At 40.1% G+C, this 26,875-nt stretch overlaps 1 protein-coding gene across 2 annotated transcripts in view; it reads left to right on the plus strand.

Annotated features, from left to right (window-relative positions):
• The window catches only part of HBS1L (HBS1 like translational GTPase), a 104,699-nt gene that overhangs the window by 69,713 nt on the left and 8,111 nt on the right, over nucleotides 1-26,875 (plus strand). For both annotated transcript variants that reach the window (XM_034765605.1, XM_034765607.1), the window contains 9 exons: nucleotides 6,645-6,904; nucleotides 7,433-7,598; nucleotides 9,678-9,795; nucleotides 12,840-12,986; nucleotides 13,934-14,008; nucleotides 19,564-19,681; nucleotides 19,886-19,954; nucleotides 22,141-22,245; nucleotides 25,535-25,625. In XM_034765605.1, coding sequence (XP_034621496.1) covers nucleotides 6,645-6,904; nucleotides 7,433-7,598; nucleotides 9,678-9,795; nucleotides 12,840-12,986; nucleotides 13,934-14,008; nucleotides 19,564-19,681; nucleotides 19,886-19,954; nucleotides 22,141-22,245; nucleotides 25,535-25,625 — 1,149 coding nt within the window. The remainder of the gene's footprint in view (nucleotides 1-6,644; nucleotides 6,905-7,432; nucleotides 7,599-9,677; nucleotides 9,796-12,839; nucleotides 12,987-13,933; nucleotides 14,009-19,563; nucleotides 19,682-19,885; nucleotides 19,955-22,140; nucleotides 22,246-25,534; nucleotides 25,626-26,875) is intronic.

Below are 26,875 nucleotides of genomic sequence, written 5' to 3' on the forward strand. Positions count from 1 at the left end.
AGTACTGCTGGGGAATCTGTGAAATAGAGTTTAAAATATGACCAGTGACACACACACATTCATAATAACCAGCGACTCTGGGTGAAATCTTTTTTTCATTTACTTCAGTACGGACAGAAGATCACCCTCCCTCTCTAGTGTTTCCTATGGCACCTTTTATAGTCTGTGGTTCTGCATGGGAAGTGGTAAAACTCGTTGCTCTGAGTAAAAGTTTCCAAAAAAGAAAGAGAAAAAGTAGATGTAAGTGATAAAGCTCTCCATCCCTCAACAGTCCTAAAAGGATTGTAGGAATAGTTTTGTTTTTTAAGTGCCTAACAAAAATCACAATTAAAAATATTCTTCATATAAAAAAAGCAGTTTGGAGTTGACCATGCATGCACCGTCAATTGAACAACAGCCACACTTTGAGTTCCTGTGTTGTCCATTTCTTGGGGCAACAGGGAGGTAAACTCTGGAAGACTACTTCCGTATCCAGAGGCTAAAGTAAATTCAGGATAGGCAGCTGGTGGTCCATTTTCTGATGATTTCCAAAAGAAGTTTTGTCAGGGTTGTCACTATCCCTTTCTCTTCTCTAGTGACCCTAAAGTGGAACTGTATATGCTTCCCTTTTAGTGGTGGTGCTGTTTTGTATAGCAGTCCTTAACTCTGAAGTAGCTGCTTGTCATCCAGCTGGGTTTGAATGCTCAGTGTTCTGAGAGAGGTTTAATTTCTCATGCAGTACTTCATTTAAAAATAGTTGGGAACATTATAGAAGTGATGCAAGTAATTAGAATGGGGGAAGGCTTTGTTCTGTTCAAAAAGCTACCATTATTTGAATGGAGCCTGCCTTCTTAATGGAGTTTTACTCTAGTGGAGTCATGGAAAGGTCATTATTGATTATGTAAGATGTGAGATCTGAAGAGAGTCCTGCTGGAAGGCTAGAGAAGCATCCTGGCAAACAAGGAGCACTTCTTGGAGGGTTAGTTAATAAGATTTGTGTTTTACATGCATAGACAGGTTGGAGAAGGCCATACAATGGACAGTTTAGTCTGTAGGAAGCCGAGTTGCGGCGCCTGTAGCTAGACAGAGTGGTTAGCCAAAATATTAGTGTTGCTTTACAAGCTTATCATTGCTTTGCAGCTGTTACACATGTAGTTCTGAACTAGAAACAAACAAAAAACCCCAACACTGAGTCTCTGTACTACAGTGTTTTCTTTTACACTAGTATGATCTAGAATACTGAAAGCACAATAGTATGATGTTTAGGATCAGGGGAATTGCAAAGTTTAATAATACCTATGAAAGATTCTTTATTAGCTTTCTTTAGTCACTCTTGATGTTAAGGTTCCATTTATAAATGGCTTACAAAGAGTTAATAAATAGTTTTAAAATAAGTGCACTACAGAGATGAGTAGCATGTGCTTATAGCCATTAATGCACTTCAGTGTTCTAGAAGGTTATAAGCAATTTGTTGGACTCCATAACAATCAGTTAAGCATTTATTAAAACATTTTATAAATACTTTATTAATCCTTTATAAACTCTGTAAATGGAACCTTGATATAAAATGTGATCTTTTCTTCTTTAAAAAAGTTTATTAAAACAAATGGATGGTTATTGGCAGTTGTGAATTGCTTATAGAGTTCTGGTTGCCTTTCTTTGGGTTGGTGAATATTTTACAGGGATTATCCTGGAAAAATATGGTTTGTTCATTTCTGACAAACTGCTTCTCTGCTCCACTAACTAAAGACAATATTACCATTTTCTGTCCGTGCATGAATTCATGAAAGAAACCAGAACAAATGTAAGCAAATGAGGATGATTATTTCAGCCATGCTGACTAAATTTGTGTAGCTATAATTTGGAATGGGCACACTAATTTTGAGAGTTCCTTAATAAATGTAAGTTTCCCAAAGAGAGCTTGCTGTACAAAAGAGGTTTAGTATCCCTCTTGACTGGAAGATTACAAAGAATATTTAACTGAAATTCACATAGTTAAACCATAACGGAAGAAATTTCACATTTTGTAATGCATTCACATAATAAAACCATAACAGATGGAACTGCACATTTTCTATTGCATTTTACTTAATTTGCGGTATTGAGACAGGCATTCTAACACATCAGTCTTTAAAAGTACATAGATCACAAAGTGGTGGTTGCATGTATTAAGAGAACACTCAACTGCATAAGCACTTTGAAAATTTTTCCACGATAGAGGTTGTTGAAGCTTCTTTTCCTCCAATAAATTAATGAAATAGTTTCATCCTACTATGTTTTGAACTGCTTCACTTTTTCATGGATTTTTGCCTATTTGAGGGAAGTTTGATGATCAATTTAAATACAGCTTTGGGTTTTATGACTGAGGCTCCGTGAGTATTTGATGCTATGATTCATCATCTTGATGCTTCTATTCACATGATGGTGTTGCATCAGTGATAGTAATGTCTCATGTTGTGGCAATATTGTCATGTGTTTCATAAAATGTCATTGTGGTGCTTCCTCTTCTAGCAATGACATCATAGTACCTGAAATAAAGCTTTGGGTCAAGTTGAGAACTTGGATTTGATTAACGGAATCACTCACTCTATTTCCCAGGCTCCTTAGTTTCCCCTGTCCCATTTATAAGCAGGTCTCCCAACCTATTTGCCTGACTCTCCACTTTGCAAAGCCCATTTTCTCCTTCCTCCCATCTTCAGTTGCACCATCACTCTCCCTTCTGCTTTTCTAATCCTAATCCTTGAATTCCCAAATCTCCCCTTCCCTTATTACTCTTAGGTTTATACCCAAACCGAAATATAAGTATATAAATGAATACGTTTAATAACCTTAAGATTGTGACTTTACTTGCTTTTTCTTTCCTTTTCTCATTTCTTTATTCCTTTTTTATCTTACATCAGCTCCTCGGCATAATTCTTCTCCGTTCCATTTTTTCTATAGTTTTTCACTTCCTTTTACCCTCATCCTCTTTTTCCTCACCTCCTTTCCTTTCTTCCCTGTTGTGCTTTCATCTCCCTTTGCAACCAGCACACCTAGTGTGTCACTCCTCAAGAGTCTCCAAATCCTCCTTTATAAAATCTTTCCCTCCTTGTGTTTCCCAAGTCCCCTTTCCAGTTCTCATGCAGCTCACACAGAAGGGAGATGAGGAAAGGTTTTGTTTAAATGTCCACTGTTTCAAATCTGCATTACCAGGGAAGGACACTCTGGGGACGCAGGCAGAGCTCCTTGCCACATGGCAGCAGGACTTTTTTTTTCTGGGAGAACTTCCAACAGTAAGCTTTTTTCCCCACTAATTTGGAAGAGAGGAGTGACCCCCCCACACACACCCTGGACTTGGCATTCTGTTTTTAATTTCTTCAGTCCCATAGAGAGTGAACTATAGGTCAGGGTACTTATGTGACAAATAGCTTATGACTAAGTAGGGGAAGTGGCAGCCAGACATTAGGGGCCTCATTGAAAAGGATCATAGTATTGCTGGAGGAGTCTGGATAGTTGAGGCTGTACACATAGGCTGCCAGTGATGAGATTTATGACTTTTACAAATTGATGGTCTCTCTGACTATGCATTTTGAGATCCCTAAAGACTGCTGTACTTGCAATTGCGCCCAGAACTCTGAAGAAAGAAAATCCCCTAGAATGTAAAGCTTTACATTTTCTAAGTAATTATCAAAGACTAATTTTCTGAGAAAATTCTAATTAATACACAGCCATAAAAGATTACTGCTAAGAAATTGAGACTTTCATAAATATAGTTAAGCCAATAAAAAAGTTATAACCTGTGATTAGTTTTTTAATCTGTTGTTCAGTGTTCTTGGTTTTTTGTCTTTGCCTTGGTATTTGGGTAGCCTTAGTATAAAAATCTCTAGAACCGTGCTTGAAAAGCTGCAGAAAAACTAATGAATTCTGCTTTTGGGGTTGTATTAATTGCAGTTTCATATAGTTTCTTCACTTTTAACTTTTGTTTTTAATTAGCATGGGAAGTTGTGCAGACAATGAAAGGGAAGGTAGTGAGTCGCCATCTACAAAGTCAAGTTTGACCTCTTTTCTTATGCAAGAACTTCTCTCTAGATCTTTAAATGTCATAAGGAGACCAATATAAAGTATATCTGTTCTTTTGAATATGTGCAAGTGTTACGCTTCAGTCTGAAAGCATTGGGTGTTAAAATTATGAAGAATAAATACCTAAAAAATTCTCGGAGAAAAGGCTGGAAGAGCGTCTTTATCTTGATCGGAAAAGCCTGATACAAGTAAAGTATGTATACATATGTAACTCCGAAATAATGCATGACTTCTGTCAAAACGGATTTGGCCTACTTTATAACTTCTGCTATTTAAATCTACTGTTCAGTTAGTGGGAAAAGCGCTCTCACTACAGTTCTCTGTGCATGTGTATTTGGTGCAAAAACTAATTATGTATTTTGTTTTATGAAATAAATGTCTAAACAGACAGGAATTGGGGAAGGAGATTTTGAATGAAATGAACTTAGTACTGGTTTGTTTCCAGAACAGGCATTCAGTTTAAACCCAACATACTATTTGTTTAAGTAACTTTAAAAAAAATGAAGGACTTTGGTACACAATGCAGAAGAGGTGCTAATTTGAAATATTTTCTAGTAAAAGCAAGCATGGATGGCTGATGCTATATTTTTCTGTAGATTAGTTCCTATGCAGTCATTTTTTCCCCTTAACTACTTTTAAATATGAATGTTTTGATGATCCACTACTTTCAGATCTTTAGCACAGGAAATGAAGAATAGCTTTTTCAGTTTAAATTATAGGGGGAATTTATTTTGTTGGAATGTGACCAAGACAAAAGTGCTCACACACATCTAAATGGGGTGCCATGGGGATAGGGGTCTTTAATGACCATCAAAGGTCAGGCCCTTGGCGTTAGATCTCATCAGGAAGATGGCACCTCCAGCAGCACGTTGCCCTGACACAGTACTGGGACATTTAGTTTAGTTCTGAATTTGAGGAAAGAGTATGAACTATAAAATCACCAATGCCACTTCCTGCATCGCATGTGGTAGACTTCCTTTGCAGGTGTCTAAAGTAAAACAAATGTTTACTATGCAGAAGCTTTTCAATACCATTCAAACGTCACTCTTACCAGATCACCTACCCGAGAGTCATCACTCACTTGGTCACAGTTCCTTTTAGCCCCTTTGTCAAGGCCCCATTATCTAGGCCAACTACCTGAGATTTCCAAGACCTGCTTCTCTCCCATGTTTTCTCCCATAGCCCCAAGTCATGTCTCCCACAACAGAACTCCCTGCAGTGTTCACTGACCAGACCTCTTTGCCTGTGAGTCCTACCCCTGCTCCTTGGATCTGTCCTTCAGTATCAACCCTCTTGTACTGGGCTCAGCTTCTCTTAACCAGGCTGGTTCTTCCCCTTCTTTATAAGGGCTGATCCCCAAGCTCTCCTTTAACTTACCAGTGGTTCCCCAGCTCTGACCAGTCCTCACCATCGACCTTTTGCTCTTCCCAGTTGCTTACTGTATCAGCTCTCTGCTGCTGCTGCTCCTGGGTCTCTCCTCTCTTCTTCAGGCAGCTCTCACCTGTCCTTTTCCTGACTCTGCCAGCTCTCTGTCCCCTCTTGGGCTCAGGTGTCCTCTTTTAAGCCCAGTTGGGGGTCATTGATCCCATCCTTGTTCACCAGGCAGCTTATATGCACAGAGACTGAATCAGTAGATTTTTCTGAAGCTTTGTGTATAATCCAGCATGGGAAATTTTTCAGTCTTCAGTTTTTGTTTACTGTGTTTAGCTTTTCTGTGGTGGACATCATCATAACTATCTGAGCAACTCTAATTAATGAATTTATCCTTATGACACATCTGTGAATTAGGGATTGTTAGTCTTATTTTACAGTTGTGGCACTGAGTCAGAGAGAGAGGAAATGATGTAACCAGGGTCACACAGAAGATCTGTGGTAGAGTTGGGAAGACACCCCATCCCGCAGATGTCCTGAATCCTAGGCCATTGCCTTAATCATAAGACCATCCTTCCTCCTCCTTTTTTTTTTTTAATTAAACCTACCTTCTCCAACACAACTCTCCATAAACATGGCAACCATGCTGACTTTTGGGAAGGCATTGGAGAACAACTAGCACTCAAGTGGTTTAGCCTGCATGCATGCAACAAATTGGGTGCATTATCAGCCCAAGTATAAGCAGCATTCAGGCTTTAACCTATCCCCGAGGACTAGTCAGCTAAGCTGTTTGTAAAATACCACCACAGTTGAGTGAGAGGTTCTTGTGTATGGAGCCAGGTTAGGAACAACCTCTGGGTAAGAGTCCAAGTTATCTCTGCAGCAAAGACAACCCCTCATTAGTCACTTCTCATAACTGTCTCTTCCCTCCCCATCAAAAGAAGTGGCCATGAGGAAGAAGGTTTTTGTCTTACCTGAATTTCAAATAGTACATGGGATGCTTTCTTATTTTGCTTTTGTTTAGACTGCTTTTCAGGCAGGATATTCAGAGCCTGTATCTGTCGTTTGTGTCCAGTTGTTTCACTTCCATTTTAATAGTCTCTAACTACTTATCAGAGATTCTTAATTTGAAGGGTTGGACTCTACCTAAAGATAAACTCCCTTTGTTCTCTGATGCTGTGTAGGGCTTCAGTGACATTCCCTATAAATCTTTGTTTTCTCTTTGCTTTCCCTAGTGTGATTGCTGAAGAGAATGGCCATAGTGCTAATACACCTCAAAAAAGACCATCATCTGAAGATTCCTGTGTCACTTCTGGAGTAGTTGAGTTGGTCTCTAAATCAGCTCTTCCATCCCAAACAATTCAGATTCCAGAAGAGCAGAGTACAGTACCTACTCCAGTGAAAAAGTCTAGCAAGACAAGACAACAAATAGATGTGAAAGCAGAGCTGGAGAAGAGGCAAGGAGGAAAACAGCTGCTGAATTTAGTGGTAATAGGTAATACCCTTTTTTCTTTATTTTAATTCCAAATTGAATACATTTTGGGCCAGAAATGTTTGCTTGTTGAGTCTGGGAGTGATGCAGAAGCAAGACACTCCTCCGTTTAGGAAAGGAAACATCTCAGATTGCACTAAAAACCCATCTGCTTTACCCTTCCTCTGTGGCGGGAGCCACTTTTAACCTGCATGGACTAAAATACTAACTAGGCCTTCTGCCTATCCCCCATCCTCGTCTTGTCAAAATAAAATATACTTTTAAAGACTCATTTTTTTAGCTTTTTTTTTTTTAACGAGTTTGGCAGAACAGAGGTCATTGTCAAACTTCACCCATTTCTTCTCTCTAGAAAACCTCTCTCTCTGTCCGCTACTATGTATGATGTCAGACTCTGTGAATTGCATGAACATGAAACAAAACTTCAGGGCATTAGATTCCCCTGTCTGCCACTGTGTTTCTTTTCCAGCTGTATTGTGAAGTTTAAAATGTGTAAATTAGTAATAGTAGTCTAATGCTTACTTCCCTTCTTAGGACATGTTGATGCAGGTAAAAGTACTCTAATGGGTCATTTACTCTACCTTCTGGGCAACGTGAACAAACGAACTATGCACAAATACGAGCAGGAATCCAAAAAGGCTGGCAAAGCTTCATTTGCTTATGCATGGGTCTTGGATGAAACTGGGGAAGAAAGAGAAAGGTAGGCAAGTTATCTTCTAGTGTGAACTAATGTTCTCTCTGATTGTAATGTGTTACTAAATGTCATTCTACTAATTTAGCTATGTGCTACTACATTAAATGTTTGAAGAGTAAAATGTTTGGTAGGAAATATTTCATCCTCTGTGTACATAGATTTACACCATTGAAAGAAAAGTCAGTGTCTTTTCTTGTGGAAATGGAATATCATTGAGAAGTTGGGTGTGTTTTTTTTGTTTTTTTGTTTGTTTGTTTTTGTTTTGTTTTTTGTTTTGTTTTTTTTGGTTAAAATCCTCAGTATGAGGAGTTGATAGAATTTGTTTGATCAAGGCACCAGCACATGTGAGGAGTTTAAGGAAGGTGACATTTTTGGTCTATTATATCTGACTCATTAAATTAATATTAGAACTATTTTTGAAAAGTCCCTGCCAGTAACATATTACATTGAAATAAAATGTGTAAATACTTTTTCTGTGTAATGCATTTTAAATTGTATTACAGTGAGAAAATACATGAGGAGGAAGTGATGTGGATAATCTAAAAAATTCATAAAATGGCTTTTTAAAACTGTATAAATTGGATCTGTGGACAATGACCTGTGTTCAGAAAAACATGAACTAAACTGTAGAATTAATATCTTACCACAGTTTTTGTGGTATTCACCAGTATCTTAGGTTTCATTTAAAACCACAGAGAGAAATTTGTTTATCTAATGTAATTGTATTTTTATGTCATGCTCATCACCCATGGTATCATGGTATTAAAGCTCCTCTGGTTGCATAGATAACCTTGAAAATGTAAACAGATGCAGAGGAATGGGGAGTGGAGTGGGCTGCAGAGAGACTAGCTTTTTAAAAAATAAAAGAGAACTGAACTTGTACAGTGTTCGTACCTATAACTAAACTTCTGCATTTGCCAGTCTTCCCGTACATATGTTCAATACAGGCTTGTGTGTGAAAAGGTCAAAAAAACCAGTCAACCAAAAATCAGTGTTGCAGACAAAAATGTGAAAAATGGTTTTTGTCTCAAAGTTTAAAACCTTGAAAATAGAATTTGGCCGTCTGTTAATAAAATATTTCTAAATGTTGCCTTAAAACGAAAGTGTTATTAAACATCAGGACGTATATAATGGAAGCAATGTCTTTTTGCCTTTATTTCTGTAAATAAAAGATTTATTCCATGTTTTAAGGGAAACTTAGATAATTTCCACCCTCAAAACAGGCTAAGAACTTCTTGAATGATTTTTCCCTCATCCTTCTGCACTCTCAAGCCAATATTTTAAAACGAAAGTGTTCTGAAGCTCTCCTCAAATATTTAAATAGTTCTTTGCTGTCATTTGGTGTCATGATTAAAAAATGGATGGGCCAAGGCAATTTCCCACGGGTGCTATTTAGTCAAATTTAGAATTGAGTCCAGAAATATTCTGCCCTTTCTGAATTATAACAGGCATATGTGAATGAGGGGGACATTTACAAAAAATATAATCTTATTCCTATAGTTGTATACGTAGTAATTTTTTCTTGGTTGTGCTCTTGCTGCTGCTGCTGCCTATTTTTTCAGGGGTAGAGAACTTCAAAATACTGACTTACAAAATGTGATAGCTGCTTTGCGCTTTAGTAGTTAATTCTGAACTTTGCTACTTGTTCTTTGATTCGAGGACATAATCCATTATTGTATACAACTGTCATATTGTCAGCCTCTAGGACGTCAACCGTTTGCCTGTACTTTTCCTATCCGCATTTTTTGGCTGACTATACCTCTCCCCTCCTGCCTGGCATAGCAGAATTAGATTTGAATATCTTTATACATATCAAAGCCGCATATAAAGGGGAAGAAGAGTAAAACTTCTCTCAGCAACATATGCTTTCTTAACTTCTTTAAGATGAAATTCTGATGCAGATGGATAGTTTCTCCAATGAAAGGGAAAGTCAGTGCCACAAATAGACTTATTAAATTGGCCAAAATTTAGTACTGGTTAAATCAAATAGCAGCCACAGTGTTCTGATTTGTTAAGTCTAGTAACTTTGTGTGGAGAACTTTGGAAGCAGTTGTAATGGTGTATTACATGTGTGTTTTATTTAAGGGGAGTAACAATGGATGTGGGTATGACCAAATTTGAGACAAAGACTAAAGTTATTACATTGATGGATGCTCCGGGCCATAAAGATTTCATCCCAAATATGATCACAGGAGCTGCACAGGTAGCAAACATTTCTTAACTGCACCTATCAAATATAATGTGATGTTTTATAATTTAGTATTCTACTTTATTTGAATCTAACCTTTAAATAAAAAAAAGTAGTAGAATCTTTAACAGAGTTTATATACTGCATATTATCAGTTAATCTTATTCTGTTCTGTTCAAAATATCATAAATGTAAATTTATTTTGTGCTTCCTAACCTGTAGAAAAAATATGGGGAAAATAAGTCTTTATTTCAGGAAGGAAAGGAGTCTTGGAAACTGAAATATCTTATGCTTTTTCTAAACTGAAAGCTGACATTCTTTTCTGGAAATTTTAAAGGCAGTATTTTAGGTTAGTCGACTATATTGAGGTAAAAGGTTTTCACGTTTATTAATGAACTACTTTGAATACTTTATTGCACTAGGATAACTTCAAGAGCAGCTTAACTTTAAATATTCAAACTTGAATGTATGTACTGCTCAACGGGTAGTGCTGAAAAAGTTTTATAGGGTAACGTGTTGTAAGAAGCTTTGAGTGAAAACAGCAGATAACATACTATGTGGGTATACAGGTGAAGACATTCAGGAGACTGAAGCTGGTGCAGATTGCATTGGCTAGCTTACTGGGCCATCTTGCTGGAAGCACATGACACTAGTGCTCTGGGATTTGCATTTGCTTTCTGTTGGTCTCCGGGTGAAGTTTCATGTTAAAGCCCTGAATGGCTGAGACCTGCCTGCCAGAGAGATCACCACTTGACGTACTGCGACAGTTGCAATCTTGCAGAGGTGCTTGAGCTGGATTTTCCCCTGTTATGAAATGAAGGGGATTGCCAGCAGGGTATTCTGTGTGAGAGTCTTGGGACTCTGGAACTTGCTCTGCAGTGTGGTCTGAAATAGCCTGAATTTGATGACCTACCAGGCATGCTTCAAAAGCTACCATCAATTCAATAGGGTTTTTTGGAGAGGATTTGAGGGTATGTTCTCAGAATGAGGAGGAATGGAGGGAAGCTTTTCTTGCTGGCTGCCTGGGCTGAATTAAATTTGTTCCTTTGTGAATGTTTGGTTTTTCAGTGTTGCGGTGTGTGTTTATGTTGTAAGATTGAGAGTAAGGGCAGCTACAGCTTTTGTACAGATTTTTTTTAAATAAATTGAATGAGAGAGATTAACAAAGCTATATATGTGGCTATATACATTTAAATGTATGTGATAATCTTTTTCTTTAAAAGCATGGATTTAAATTTAAAAACCAGCTATTAACAGAATTGATAATTTACATACAGAGAAGTCAGGATAGTCAGTTTTGGTTCGCACAAAGTACTGTTTTGAGCTGCTGCTTCTGCTGTGCACGATACAGTCCATATTCCTGTTACTGGTTCGAATGTTTGAAGTTAAAATGTGTTGTAATGTCTTTTTTCATATTAGAAATAATTCCTATTTTACAATGTCCATTTTACATTTTTGCCAGTTAGTTGACCTTAGAAACTGACACTATAATGGCCTGCAGGAAAGTCTGAGTAAACTGTTGTGCGGACATAATTGCCAAAGTTTCAGTGACAGGCAAGAAGCAAATTTTGGCTGTAATTTCATTACTATATATTTGTTTGAAAAGTAATTCCCTAGTCATATTTGTTATGAGTCTTACTCCCTACTGATATAGAGAGAGCCTTATGTAAGGTCTCAAAGTGCATCACAAAGGTGGATGATATTATAATTTTTCAAATGGAGAAATTGTGGCACACTGAGATTGAGTTGCCCAAAATCATATAACAGGTCTATGGCAGATCTGATGACATGTGGGGTTTTTTATGGTGTGGATGCTTATGCATGTTACAGAATGTCCATGATTTTTTTTTTTTTTTTTTTTTTAAGTAGAAAAGGGGATCTTTAATCTCAGAAATTCTGAAAAATGCTGCACTTAACTGTACTGTTTTCTTTAATTCTATTTCAATTATTGATTCATATTGGTGACTGTACAAGTAAGTAACATGGTGAGAATATGCAAGTCCAGATCTTCAAATGCACCAGAGGTTTGGTCTGCAGGTGAAGATTAGGTGGGACAGCGGAATCTTTAATCCTCCTCTACATTCCCTCCATCCTTAGGGCTGCCAGGGGCCGTTCTAGCCTTTAATGTAATTAGAAGCTTGAGTGATATTCTGCTGTCGGAGATTTCTGGAGGTCTGCTATTGCCATGCTCCCAGCACTATGAGGACATGTTTGTAAAGAGGTGGTGTAGAACAGACTTTGATGGCTCTACAGTAATTGGGAGTTTTGCCATTCTGAGGGAATCCCCAACTGCTGTTCTGCAAAATGCAAAGCAGCCCTATCAAAGGCCGTGATCTGTCTTACAGTACACAGTGCTAATAAAATAGTTTATGCATTTTTCAGCCCCAAGAGTAATTTTTTTTTTAGGGCAACTGTAGATATTTGGAGGGTTAAATTTTATTTGTTGCAGCTTTGGCAGTTTCGAGGTGTGCTTGGTTGGTTGGTTAAACGAGAATCTGATGTGAGTTCCCTGTAACCTAAGGGGTGCTTAGGCATTGGCATGACATTACAGAGTGATGAGGTATGATATGTCTCTGTGTTAGTTGGTGTGTGGCTCAACTCACCTCATCTTATCCCTCTTATCACTTGTGTGGAGAAAGGGCATGAATTGGGACTCTGGCTTGGACCCAGGGTTCCTGGGCAGGCCTGAGAGCACAGAGAAGGCGTTGCCCTCATACCCATTCTCAGGTTAGTAGAACCCAGGCCCTTTGATGCCCATTTGAAATCCACATTGGAACAGCTCTGTCAGGTAGTTTTAATAGTAGCTCCAGCTGATTAATAGTTTTAATAAAGTTGCTGTCTCTATATTTAATCATACTGTGGTGTACATGTCTCATTGTTTCCCTGTGCACATTAGTGATCTAGAAATCAATCCTCACTCAACTGAAGTCATGCTGATATTCTCTTGGTGAACATAGAAGGTTAAGATGTGTTTTTGTGTGACCAGTCAGGACCATATTTATCCATAATCCATTCCTCTTGTAGAAATTATTTTCCTAACCATCTTTTTTCTTACCTAGGCTGATGTGGCTATCTTGGTTGTGGATGCCAGCAGGGGGGAGTTTGAAGCAGGGTTCGAGACTGGTGGACAGACTCGAGAACATGGGTTATTGGTTCGCTCTCTTGGAGTAACACAACTGGCAGTTGCAGTCAATAAAATGGACCAGGTACTTGCTTAATAGTTTTCTTTAGTGAACAGTCGTGTGTCCCTTCCTGTGTGCCCTAAATTAAGGGAATCTGTGTTCTGAGGCCAGAAGGTTTGTCCTTCCCTCATTTTTTACACAGTTACCAGCTCTCATAATGTCTGTGTTCAGAAAGAAAACATTCTTCTGAAACCTATGAACTCAGCATATCGACCAGGAAGGGGGAGATTTTCAAAAGCAACAAGGGGTAGTTAGGTGCTAAATTCCCATTGAAAGTCAATGGGAGTTGGACACGTAACTCCCCTTTGTATTTTTTTTTAATCTCCCCAGAGGGTATTCTGTAATTAATCCTGCTGAAATTTACTGGGGTAAACTTCTGTCATGGGGATTGTCACCCTGATGACAGTTGAGAGCCTCCTGGGGTGCCACTGAGTCACTTGTAAGGCATGCTGCTGCATTTGCTCAAAACATGCTGTTTATTTAATATTACCCTTATTTTACATTTTAGTTTTAATTTATTGCTAAGTACGTTTAATCTAAGAGAAATCCTTTTTGAGTCTGCTTTTGTTTTGCCTTTATACCTGTGTGAATTAAAAAGCAAAATCAGGGGTACCGTTCATGAACAAGTTAATTTACAGTATCTTAGACATGAAGTAGAACTGCAAATTTACCCTACAACTTGTTCCAGATGTGCAAATTTCTGTGCCTTATACGCAGCCCCATTGAATTCAGGTGCATACTACGTTGTAGAAATAAGGCTCTCAATTCATCTTCTTTCATAGTGTGCTCTATGCTATCTTTCTCAAAATATGGAAGAAACATTATGAACATTTTATTCATTAGGCTTAATCTTTGAACTGAAGTTTTCGTAGAAGATCTTAGGCACAGTACAGTATAAGAGGTCAATGTAATTTGTATAGAAGAATATGCTAAAATCCAGTATTTTTTATCAAAATATGTTTTTATTTTAGGTCAATTGGCAACAGGAGAGATTTCAGGAAATTACCAGTAAACTTGGCCAGTTTCTTAAACAAGCTGGCTTTAAGGTAAAGTAAATTTAAGATTATGAGATTTGTAAAGGATTGGGGCCTCCCATACAGCACCCTCTTCCAGGTGGATCCAGGCTTGTGCCTGCAGAGCCAGCTCCTTCTCTGGGAAAATCCTTCCTAGGGTCCTCACAAAATCCAGGGAGGATAGTTTTCAGTCATATTCATTGCTGTGGGATTTTTATTTCAAGCCTGCTTAATGAAAAGCAGGATCAACGGTTCACAGTTGTGTGTGTGTGTGTGTGTGTGTGTGTGTGTGTGTGTGAGAGTGAGTCAGACAGTTGCCAGTCTTTTTCCAGGTGCAATGGGTAGGGTTTAATTAGCCAGCCACCAGCCTCTGAACCGAGGGGTATACCATCCCTTATACCTTCACAGGTCTTTGTCACTTTGTTCACACCTTGCAGGTACACTGGGGCAAGGTGGGATGAGTTTTTATCAGTTTTGCCTGGGCATATCAGCAAGGTCTGGGTTTTTGCTGTGCCCCCTGTGCTGAACCCATTAGCGGGTTCATGGAACATAGCAGAGTCTGAATTGTACCCCACTTGCCCTACTAGTGGGTACTTAGGCAGTGTCAGGTGTGGACAGCGAGTGTTTGGTGCCCTTCCAGCAGTCCCAGCCTCCTCTTCCTTTAGATCTCCTGGGATGCCAGAATTGTGGCTAGTTGCCTTCTTTGGAGTCTGGAAGGGATGTTTTCATCAAGACAGAATTGACAAACCACTTTCTACTTTTTATACATCTTCCTTCTGGTATCCAAGAAGTCTTGTTTAGGGGAGTTACTGTAGACTGTTGCAAGATAGTACAGATTGTGAGTTAGCAAGTGCAATTTTGGGACCCTTCACATTTGAGAAGGAAGCAGGCTTTGGTCCTGACATTGTCATGCATGATGGGGTGGGAGGTGTCATGGGGTCTCCTGAGAGTCTTTTCCTGCCTCAGTAACTGCTCCAGCTGTTCTTAACCACCCCGTACTTTATTACATCCTTTCAGTAGGCCACGGCCGGGAGTGATGTTTACATATTTTTCACAGAGAGTGGCCAGCTTCCTCCACTTGCTTCTGGGGAAGGGTACAGGATTAGCAGCAGCCAGTCCCACCTTCCTTCAGACTCCCTACTCTCCTCCATAGCACTTCCTTTCTGTCTGCTTATATAGTCACAGTTTCTGTGATTCCTTCGACCCAGTTAGCCCCTCAGCTGTATCTCTACTCAGTTAATTAGCACCCTTTACCAACTGCCTTGTATATTGATGGAGATTTGGATGACCCTGTTACAGTGTCACAGTTCAGGGCAACTGCACCTATATTTCCCTTCTATGGTCCAGCAAGACCACCCACTTTCAGGCTTCTGGCTCTGCAGCTGGTGCCTTTCTTGGGTAGAGACCCCCATCTCGCTCCCATCTGACCAGGGTATTCCAGACCGACAAGTTTCCTGCTTTCCCTGTGTTATTCCCAGCAAAAGACAGTCTGCCTAAGCAGGGCATGCTTTGCTTCTCTCCCCAGAGACTGTACACAATGTATTTGCCCCAGTTATAAATCACCATACAGTTCTTTCTAATCAAGCCTATTTTATTCTTAAGGCAAAAGCACTCCAGAGAAAACATTAAAAACAATAAAAGAGCCCACATGCATGCTAATAAGCTTACCAAAGATCACCCCTTCCAACATAAAGAGAAGTCCTTCAGATCCCTGCCCAGAGGATTTCCTGTGGTTTCAAGTTCACCACACCCATTGCTCTGAACAAGAACACAGTCTTATGGGGCCTAAGTAGCCAAAATCTTTCCAACCCTTTCCTAAGGATTGGGGCCTTCTGTGGACCGGAGGTCCTGACCATTTACTGGATTGGAATAAAAGCCCTGAATCAGTTCACCACCAGATTATTTATCCTAACCTCCTTTCTTTTTCTGCTGGTCTCTTGAGAATCCAGTTTGAACCTTTGAAGAAACTGTGACTAGGTAATCAACCAGACAATGGTTCCTTTCACCAGAATAAAGCTTTGAGAGGCTGCTAACCAGGGGAATTTCAATTGCATGCCCCCGTCTCCTAGAGCCATTACATACAATCTCGCAAAAACATATAAGTAATTACATTGTTAATACAATTGCCCACAAAGGTATTGAATTTAATTCAGTACGGTTTAGCTTAAATTCTGTAAGGTTTACCCAGGATATTGCATTATCTGTCCAGGGGTATATGCATTAATGTCTTAAGCAGTGAGGTTTCGTCTTTGCGTAGTGTCCCTATCGGTGCTCCACTGTAGGTGTGCTTGCGTCCCTGTGCTGCTGATCAGAGAATTTTGGTAGCAAAGTCCATTAGGCCTGCACATGTGCTGTATCTCCTCATGCTGCGCTAGTCAGCGCATGCAGGCTAACCCCCTCAGTTCCTTCTCAACAGCCCCTGGCTAGAGGCGGAGCCATTAGCAGTCCATTAAGATTATTGTTTTATTTTACATACCTATAGTTAGTCTCCTAGTTCTAGTTGTAGTCGTCTTCTTTCTTATTTTATTGGAAGGAGGGAAAAATACTTTAATTTCTTTCTTGCTTTTTCTCCCCTGTCGGGGACCCTTCTGATGGGGTGTGCCCGGTATGCCGGTCTTCAAAAAATGCCTCACTAATAAAGAGGTAATCCCGATTGCGGAAAAGCACTCTCAGTGCATTCCCTGCCTCATACAACAAATGTGAGGTCTTTGTCAACAAATCTGGCTCACAAAGACAGAGAGGTCTGCCAGAAGATCGTCTTCATGGAGGCAGCTCTCCCACCACGGTTGCCTGGTAGACATGAGTCTTCCCCACAGCCTTCTATGTCTAAGGGCTGTGGGTCGAGGAAACAGGCTGTGGACCCCTCTCGTAAATGATCTAAGAAGAGAGAGGGATGTCCCCACAGTGAGTCCTGAGATAGCCATAAACGATCACCATAACGCTCGGTATCTTCGGCACCGAAACCATCTCATGGTCTTGGTACCAAAGATACCCATGCCTCACGGAGGCCAGCAGCAACCAGTACTACTGACAGGCCCACGGACCTGATGGACCCGGGTACCGAGTCATTGGCACTGAAGGACAGGAGTAAACACTCCTCTAAAAAGATGCCAATGATGGCTTGCCTGGTACTGGAGCGACCAGTGTGGGCAAGATCCCCATCCACCACCGATGCTGGGATGATCAGTATCAGCGGACTCCAGCCATTCCAGAGACCCTTGCATGCTGAATGCACCAGATTCCCCTTCTCTCGGTACTGAGACCTCTGCATCAAACACTGAAAGTATCCCCACTGCCATACCTTGCCCTCTGCCCTCTAGTGAGGGTTCAGACAATGAGCCAGAGGAGGCAGTGTTTCAGTACTCCTCCCAAGCTCCATATGGTACTCAATACCACCAGAGCCCATGGATATACCCGCAGATGCCCCTCCCCACACCATCTTGATACGGCCACCCATGGGCGCCACCACCAACCCAATGGCCATATTGGGACCCTGGGGTGGTGCATTGCCAGCATGCCCCTCAGTCTTCAAGCCTTGCCTGAGAGCCCTCGAGACATACCTCCTTGACCACAGCATCCAGAGCTTCAGAACTGCTTCAAGATATTGAGGAACAGGAAGCCGGTACCGAGAACCATGTTCTCCCCCTTCTCTAGGTGAAGCCGTCATGCCTCCTCCACCATCTCTGGCAGACGACTTTCAACCGTTCCAGGAGCTGGCAAATAAAGCGGCAGACACTCTCTAGATACCATTGGAGGAAGTCAAGGACACCTACCATCAAATCCTTGAAATCCTCCACTATACCTCCTCCTCAAAGATCACCCTCCTGATTAATAAGGCCATTTTAGACCCGGCAAAGATTGCGTGGCAGAACCCGGAATCAGTGGTGCCAACTTGCAAGTGAGCGGACAAAAAATACTATGTCCCTGCTAAGGAATATGAATTCCTATCCTCCCATTTGCCACTCAACCCCATCATTGTGGACGCTGTAAACTCCTGGAGCTGACACCACCAGTCAAGGGCTACTCCCTAGGATAGGGATTGTAAGCGTCTTGACCTTTTTGGTAGACAAGCATACTCCTGAGCCACTCTACAATTTTATATCGCCAACTACTAGGCCCTCACAGCGAAATATGATTACATAAATTACTTAAAACTCAATGACTTTATTGAAAAGATGCCAGAAGCATATCTCGACCAATTTAATGCCATTATCCAGGAGGATCAATTAGTGGCAAAGACATTGCTGCAGTCTGCACTCGACATGGCAGCTAAGTCCATCTCCATGGCTGCGGTGATGCGACGAACGTTGTGGCTTCATTTGTCGGGCTTCCCGAAAGAGGTACCTTACGTCATTCTGATTGCTCCTGTTTGGCCGAGACAGACTTACCTGTCACAGCTCTCATCGTGCTCAATGATCCCTGTCCCGGACATTCCGCACCTCCTCTTGCAGAACGCTGAAAAATATTTGGGGGTCATGGCGAATAATTATCTGAACATTAGCTTCTGGTGCGATGTTGTGGCCAAAAGGGTTAATGTGATCTTGGGATGCATAAACAGGGGAACCTCAAATAGGAGTAGAAAGGTTATTGTACCTCTGTATTTGGCACTGGTGTGACCGCTGCTGGAATACTGTGTCCATTTCTGGTGCCCACAATTCAAGAAGGATGTTGATAAATTGGAGGGGGTTCAGAGAAGAGTCAAAAGAAATTATTAAAGGATTATAAGATGCCTTATAGTGATAGGCTCAAAGAGCTCAGTCTATTTAGCTTAACAAAGAAAAGGGTAAGGGGTGATTTGCTTAGAATCTATAAGTACCTGCATGAGAACAGATAGTTAATAATGGGCTCTTCATTCTAGCAGAGAAAGGTATAATATAATCCAATGGCTGGAAGTTGAAACTAGACAAATTCATACTGTAAGTAAGGTGTACATTTTTAACAGTGAAGGTGAATAACTGTTGGAACAATTTACCAGGAGCTGTAATAAGATTCTCCATTACTGACCATTTTTAAATCAAGATTGGATGTGTTTCTAAAAGATATGCTCTAGGAATTACTTTGGGGAAGTTCTGTCGGCTGTGTTATACAGAAGGTCACACTGGATGAGCACAGTTGTCCCTTCTGGTATTGGAATCTGTGAATCTATGCCATTGTGGCAAACTAGCAGCCTGCCCTGGAATATTCCTGCCAGTTGAGGGATAGGTTTAGGGGTTCTTCGCTGAGTTCAGTTGTTGATTACAGTTAATAAAGTTGCAGCCTTGACATGTAACCTATATTTCTGTGTTTGTCTCATTGCTTTGATGTACAGTAAATAGAAGGAAGCTGGATCAGCCAAAAAGGCCTTCAAATTTTGAATAAATTGAGTGTTGATCTTAATAGAGGATAAGTATTATCTTATCGGGAAAAATATTTTCTTTTTCATTCAAGGGAAATGTGGAATAGTAAGCAAAGTGTCCATAAACTTAAAAACAGTTATAATATTGAAAATGTGCTCTTTGCTGCTGCTTTTTATGAAGGTACCATTTTAGAGATACACTATATATTTATTTTAGAGGATTTTTTTGTTTTTGTTTTGTTTTCTTAATTAGGAGTCCGATGTAGCTTATATCCCTACAAGTGGTCTTGGTGGTGAAAATCTAGTCACAAGCTGTCAATCAAGTGAACTCACTGAATGGTATAAGGGAAAATGTTTGTTAGAACAAATTGGTGAGTGTGCCATTCTTCTTGATTTAATATTTATTTGGTACATTGTAATTTTGTTTATGTCAAAAATGTTCTTTTTTGGGGAGGGAAGTGGGGGGGTGAGAAATACAATGCAATATAGTTGATTACTTAGGTGAGAAATTGTGAGATGGTCATTTTGATTACTAAATACAGGAAATCTCAAGGTGGTATCAATTTTTTTTTCAGATTCTTTCAAGCCACCACAGAGATCAGTGGATAAACCGTTTAGATTATGCGTATCTGACGTTTTTAAAGGTTGGTTTTACTGTGTATACATTTTATTTGACCAATCATTTTGAAGATGTAAATAAATCTCTCTCTGTCACACTCACACACATAATGTGTGTGTATGTATATATTATGAAATAATTTTAAATTATTTTAAAATCATATTTCTTATTCCTGTTAAAAATCTGACAATAAAATAAGTGTAATGAGACGTTTGTTCAACTAATATACTTCTTTTCTGTGTGCAAAGCATGTTTATTATTGTATGTATTCACATTTTACTGGTAGAGAAACTGAGGTAAAAGATTGTGACTTGCTCATGGTCATACAATGAGTTGGTTGCAGAATGGGGAATAGAAATCGGGGGTCCTGGCTTCCAATCCAGTTCTTATTCGTTGAGATCATAACTAAGTGACACCGTTATCTGAGATTTAATATCCAACCTGATATAGTAACCATTAATTTATTGCTACATCATAAATTATATTGTTTTACTGTTGAAACTTTAAGAATTTATCATATTGTTTGTATAGTGTGTACATACTTGGAATTAGAGTGATAGTATAGTAATCTGAACATCAGGTTTAAAAAGCCAGTGAAAATGGAACCAGGTTCAAATATTGGTAATGGTAGAAAAATGCAGTCCATGCAGATTGGGAATGAGTCTTTTTCAAAGAGACCTTAAGAAACTTAGTACCTTTCAGCTCTGCAGGAACGTTGAGGATCTCATGTTAAATACTGTAACACTAGATAAGGGTTTGTCCCAGTACCTTGGCCACAATTTCCAGTGCCACCACCATGACTGTACTGAGTGGTGCATACCAGAGTAAATGTCATTACAGTGTTGCTTTATGTATATAGTATGTAAAGCTCATTGAGAACCTTTATGATTAAAGGCTTTATTATTTGCAATAACTAATTTTGCACTGAGCTTAGTTTTACAGATATACTAATGAAGTAAAATGAATAATTTCAGTAAGCCTACTCTATAAAAATCTGCAGTTGCCAAATTTATTTTTGGTGGTGGTTATGGGAAGTATGTCCCTGTTTACAGATATAGAGTCTGTTGTTTAAATAGTAAATATTATTATAGTTGCACATACAGATCACACTTTTGCCTACAAGGCTAGTTTTGAACACATCCAACTTTGAAATTTGGGCTCATAGTTTTTGATTTTAGTTTTTTTTCCTAACCTACACAGTCCTCTCACTTTCCACACTTTTGGGGTGTTATATGTTTTTTATCATTTGACCAACACAGTAATTCATCCATAAGTTTGCTCTAATGGAAGGAAAAATGGCCCATTGGCACATCTGGTAATGCTTCTCTAGGTACATATGCTGGAGCACTGTATAGTAATGGCAATGAGTAGGAAAGGAGGAAATGTTATTCTATGCCCCCTGATGAATATAGCATACATACATAAAAGAAATGTTTCCATATGCACACTGAAACTTTAAAAACTTTGTTTAAAAAGACATTTGTCTGAAACCAAACATACCTGCATATATGCAGTCTCCATAGTTTGGGAGAAAGAACTTTGCTTCAAGTGTACCAGTAAGAGCAAGAACAGTAGCATACCGCTTACTTTTTAATAAATAACCCATGTGAACGTTCATATGACTAGAAATGTACCCACCAGTATATAGACTTTCAAAATGAGAAATATTCTTTGTAAATACAATACTACTTTATTCATAAAAAACGCTACACTCATCCACCATTATTGTGGTAAGTTTGGGTAGCAAACCAATCTTTAGCTGACTTTCTGAGAGTATAAATATGCCAATCCAGAATTTCTGGTTCATTGGACAATAAACATGCATGAGGGTTTATTAAGGTGTCTCAGTAAATATTTTTATCTGTAAATAGTGTTTGGGCTGCTTAAAATCAAATGGGCTAATGATCTAATTCTTCTATCAAAAAGCTAAAAACTGGATTTTTGTGCAACCACATGACTTTTAAAGTACAGGGTTTCTGCCCTTAGTTAAGAAAAATATCAGATCAAAGGGTTTTGGAATTAATGGTTTGTTTTCAGTATGATGTAAAACTGGTGACTTTACAAGTAATGAATACTGACTCAGCTGAGAAAAATGCTTTTTATCACATTAAAATCTGTCTACATTGCTAATGGGTTAATTGTATATAAAAATGCACCTTACCATATAGTTAATTATTTTATTGTTTTAAATGATTAACATGCTTATTACAGACCAAGGATCAGGATTTTGTGTGACTGGTAAAATAGAAGCAGGCTATATTCAGACTGGAGACCGACTTCTGGCTATGCCTCCCAATGAAACTTGCACTGCAAAAGGTAAAGTATTCAAAAGCTTGTTTACTTTCAGGTCAATACTGGTCTAGAAACAGTTACTGAAATGGTAACAGGTTGTCAAACTGATACTAACTGTCAAACATAACATGTGAAAGCATAAACGAATTTTAGATGCGACGGTATAAATATCTGTCTTTGAAAGATATGTGAAAGTTCATTTGGTTTTTCATCTTTTTTACAGTGCTAGTTATTCCAAATTTGTAAGCCTCATGATTTTTTCAGTGAAAATATGAGCGTTCCACAGTTAATAGCTATAAAATGTATGAAACACAAAAAATCATTAGTAGTCAGATTTACTTATGAGCATTGCTATTTTTGTGTGGGTTTTAAACAGCCCTTGCTGGTAAATCTTAACTTCTGAAGTGTTTTATATCCTGTTGTGCTGTAAGACATTCCTTGCTGGGGATGGAGACATTTAGCAGCCCAACTGGATCCCAGGAGCTCAGTGGAGAATTGCAAATATATTTCTGCAGTCTTAAAAATTTCAAGGAACAAAAGAGTATTAAATCATATTTTCCTTTCAAAATATGCCAGATAAGTTTTCAGCATTTAATTTTATTTTTTCACAATTTTCTTAATTCCTGTATCAACAAATGGAAGAGAGAATGAATTTGTGTTGAAAATAAGTTTTGTTTCGGTGTATTTTTCTGATGTTGGCAAAAAGTTGCATAACTGAGGAAAATTGCTGAATATCTATTTGTGTCAACAATTAAGTGTATAGTATTCAACGTTGGGTGAAATTTAAAACCCATTTTTCTGATTTGGTCATATGGAAGAGTTGATGCTAAATTTATTATTTGTTTTGTATCACTGGCGAATGACTGAACAATTTAGCCCTCATGAAGAAAAATTCAAAATACTTGTGCACTCATATTAATATGCAAAGTAATGGCTGGTACATTTAAAAACGTTAAGGTGCAAATACTTCTCCATTACATGGAACAGAAGTGAAAAACATGACACTATTATGTGTTGGAACAAAATCAACAAAATCTTCATGCAGTTTGCAGTAGTAAAGTGCATAGATATGCCTTACTATGTATATTTAAACTAGATGAAAAATAACAGTGGTTTAAAACATATGTTTACATGTGTCTTTTCTCCAGTGTACTCTGTTGCTCTGGTTCCTAGTGCAACTTAGAGTCCAAGGGAAAGTTACAGCAGTCAGAGTGTGCTATATGCTAGCTAAGTGCGGGGATGCCCTGGCCACTTTCCTACACAGGTTGCAGGAGAGGAGGAGGTAGCACAGAAACTACTATGAGAGGTTTACGTCATCTGAGGATCTCCCATCCTATGTTGGGAAGATCCATCTGGGGCTGGAGCATTACACAGTGGCTCAAATGTAGCTGAGGATGGAGCCATTTATTAAATGCTTACATGTAAGGAGGAGAAAATAATTTAATATATTTATATTTCGATACAAACTTGAGGTATGCTAACTTGTATGCTACTAGCTTATCACTTCTAACCGAAAGAAAAGTCTGAACTTCATTTATCCGTGTATGGGAGTGCCACCTGTAGGTGAAGTAATTATCAACATGGCTTAACAAAGAAGTTCCTCATGACATTTACATGCTTGAGTTTGAATGACACTATATGCCTATTCTGGACAGATTTGCAAACTAAGAAATACAGTTTGGTACATGTTAACATGAAATGTTTTTTGTTTAAATTGTTGTGATCTGCAGTGAAACAGACCTAGGTCTGTGGATGTGTGCAGTATTTATAAAATGAAAAATTTGCTAACACTTATCTTTCTTCTGATCAATATAATTTATTTAAAAGTCATGATGAATTTTTTATTCTCACCCATAAGTCTACACCAGTGGTCACCAACTGGTTGATCACGATCGACCTGGTCAATCCTAGAGGATCTCCCAGTCGATCACGATCTCCGGTTGTGCAGTGTGGCTGCTGCTAAGGCAGACTCCCTGCCTACCCCGCTCCCATGCCACTCCCGGAAGTGGCCAGTGCAGCTCCGCCCCCGCCTTTGGGGAAGGGGAGGGCAGGGATCTCCCTCCACATGCTGCTCCTGCCTGCAAGCACCGCCCCTGCAGCTCCCATTGGCCGGGAGAGCTGCGAGGGCAGTGCTTGCAGAGAGGGGTTGCACGCGGAGCCACATGCTCCCGCCTCTCCCCTGGGGGCTACAGGGGTACGTTGGCCCCTTCCAGAAGCGGTGTGGGACCAGGGTAGGCAGGGAGCCTGCCTTAGCCTTGCTGCACCTGCCACTGCCTGGGAGCTGCCAGAGGTAAGTACTGCCCAGCAGGAGGCCACACCCCAACCCTCATCCCTGAGCCCCCTCCCAGAGCCAGCACCCCATACCCCCTCCTGTACCCCAAGCCCTATCCTGAGCCCCCTTCCGGAGTCAGTAACCCATACCCCCTTCTTCACCCTGAACCTACCCCTACACCTCAAGCCCCATCCCAGAGCCCCCTCCGAGAGCCAGCACCCTGCACCCCCTCCCTTACCCCATCACTCTGCCTCAGCCCAGAGCCCTCTCCTGCACCCAAACTCCCTCCTAGAGCTTGCACCCCTCACCCCCTCCCAAACCCCAGCCCCCTACCCGAACCTGGTGAAAGTGAGTGAGGATGTGGGAAAATGAGTGACGGAGGGGGGATTGGAGTGGGCGGGGCTTTGGAAAAAGAGCGGGCCTCAGGGAAGAGGAAGGGTAGATCCTGGGTTGCCCTTAGATTCAAAAAGTGATCTTGGGTGTAAAAAGGTTGGAGACCACTGGTCTACACCCAGGAGTGTATACATCACAAACAGAATAGAATACTTATTTAAATGCTTTCTAACAGATAACATGATGCTGCAACCCAAAGTCATTTGTTGCATTCTTCTATGACGGAGAGAGAGAGAGCGCTAACCCACTTAGGGTAAATGAAAGTTGCCACTAGAACTATTAAGGAACATGAAAGGCAGTGTAAAATATGCATGTGCATCAGAGGATGGGTGGGGCAAGCACTGTGGTATTAGTGCACAGTAGTATTTTCGAGACCGCATCATCTGCGCTGTGTGACTAGCAGCAGATCCACTCCCATGACTTAGACAAAGCCATATTAATATACAGGGTGGAGTGAGAGCGATAAGTCCTGACAAAAAAAATTTGTTTCCTCTGTGCTTTTAGTCAAAAGCTTTTACTCTCAGCCCATTCATATTGAAAACTGATGAGTAATGGTTGATGAAGCACAAATGGCCCAAACAGAACTGTTTGTTTGTAGCTCAGAACCTAGGTACTTCACTGTGAGGTTCTGTTCTTACTCATTTCCAGGAATCACACTGCATGATGAACCAGTTGATTGGGCTGCAGCAGGAGATCACGTTAGTCTCACTTTGACCGGCATGGATATCATCAAAATCAAGTGAGTCCAAATCTGAGTTTCAGTCTAAGCAACGGTTTGTTTTTAATGAAAAACCTTTTAACTACTACACTTTACAGTCAGCGGTTTACTTGAAGAATGATTTGGTTACCAGGATATTTAAAACCAAAGTGATGCATATCACCTGGCCTGCATGTACAAACGTTGGAAACATCTGCTGCATGTGCAACGGCAACCTCAGAAGAACACTGTTAGTGTTCGTGATTAATTCACCCTAATACTGGCAGAAGCGATTGTAAAAGCCTTTTGCTTATGCTTCCCATTCTTGGAATCTTAAAACATACATCTTAATTGCTAAATGGAACTTCAGAGACTACTCTAATATTATATTTAGAATTTAGATAATATAAAAGATTTACCAAGGATTCACCAAATTGTTAATGATCCAGACAACAAAGCATGTCTAAATTGCTAGCACGTACAAGCCTTGTACCAGTAACTAAAAATGGCCAAACTATTTGTAATGAACAATTAATTCAATAAATTTAGCCGCTTATCCTGTTTCTAAATTATTGGGAAACAGATGTCAATTTTTTAATTAACTTGATTGATCCGGGCTTACTTAATTAATGGTTTATTTAAGCATATTTCACCTACTCATTTCTAACAATGTGTTTGCCACAACTGTTGCAATGAGTATTGGCTATTTGTAAATTACTATTCATGCAACATGGTTGGTAACCTAATTCATATGGCTTCTTTTCTGCTTCCGGGTCAGACTGCCAAACTTACATGGATCTTTCAAGCTGTCTGACCAAACACTTCTAGCCTCTATATTTGTGCAAATTTATACTTTGTTTATGAAATGAAAGAAGACAGTTCTTTTGATTTCGTTCACTGCAGTGGTTGTATTTCTCTGAGAAGTCCTCGTGGTGTTGTCAAACATAGGGTTACCATATCTATTAAATAAAAAAAGAGGACCCTCCACGGGCCCTGGCCCTGCCCATTTCCCCGCCTCCAGCCCGGCCCCAACTCCGCCCCAACCCCGCCCTAACTCTGCCCCCTCCCACTCCCAGCCACGCGGAAAGGGCTGCCGGAGCGCTACTGGCTTCACGGTTTGCCGGGCAGCCTCCAGACCCTGCGCCCCCGGCCGGCGCTTCCCCAGCGCAGCTGGAGCCCGGGAGGGGAAGCGCCCAGCCGGGGGTGCAGGGTCTGGAGGCTGCCCAGCAAACCGTGAAGCCGGTAGCGCTTGGGCTTCGGGCAGCTCCTCTGCCTCCGGACCCTGCGCCCCC

The sequence above is a fragment of the Trachemys scripta genome, chromosome 3, assembly GCF_013100865.1.
Source record: "Trachemys scripta elegans isolate TJP31775 chromosome 3, CAS_Tse_1.0, whole genome shotgun sequence".
Classification (NCBI taxonomy): Eukaryota; Metazoa; Chordata; order Testudines; family Emydidae; genus Trachemys; species Trachemys scripta.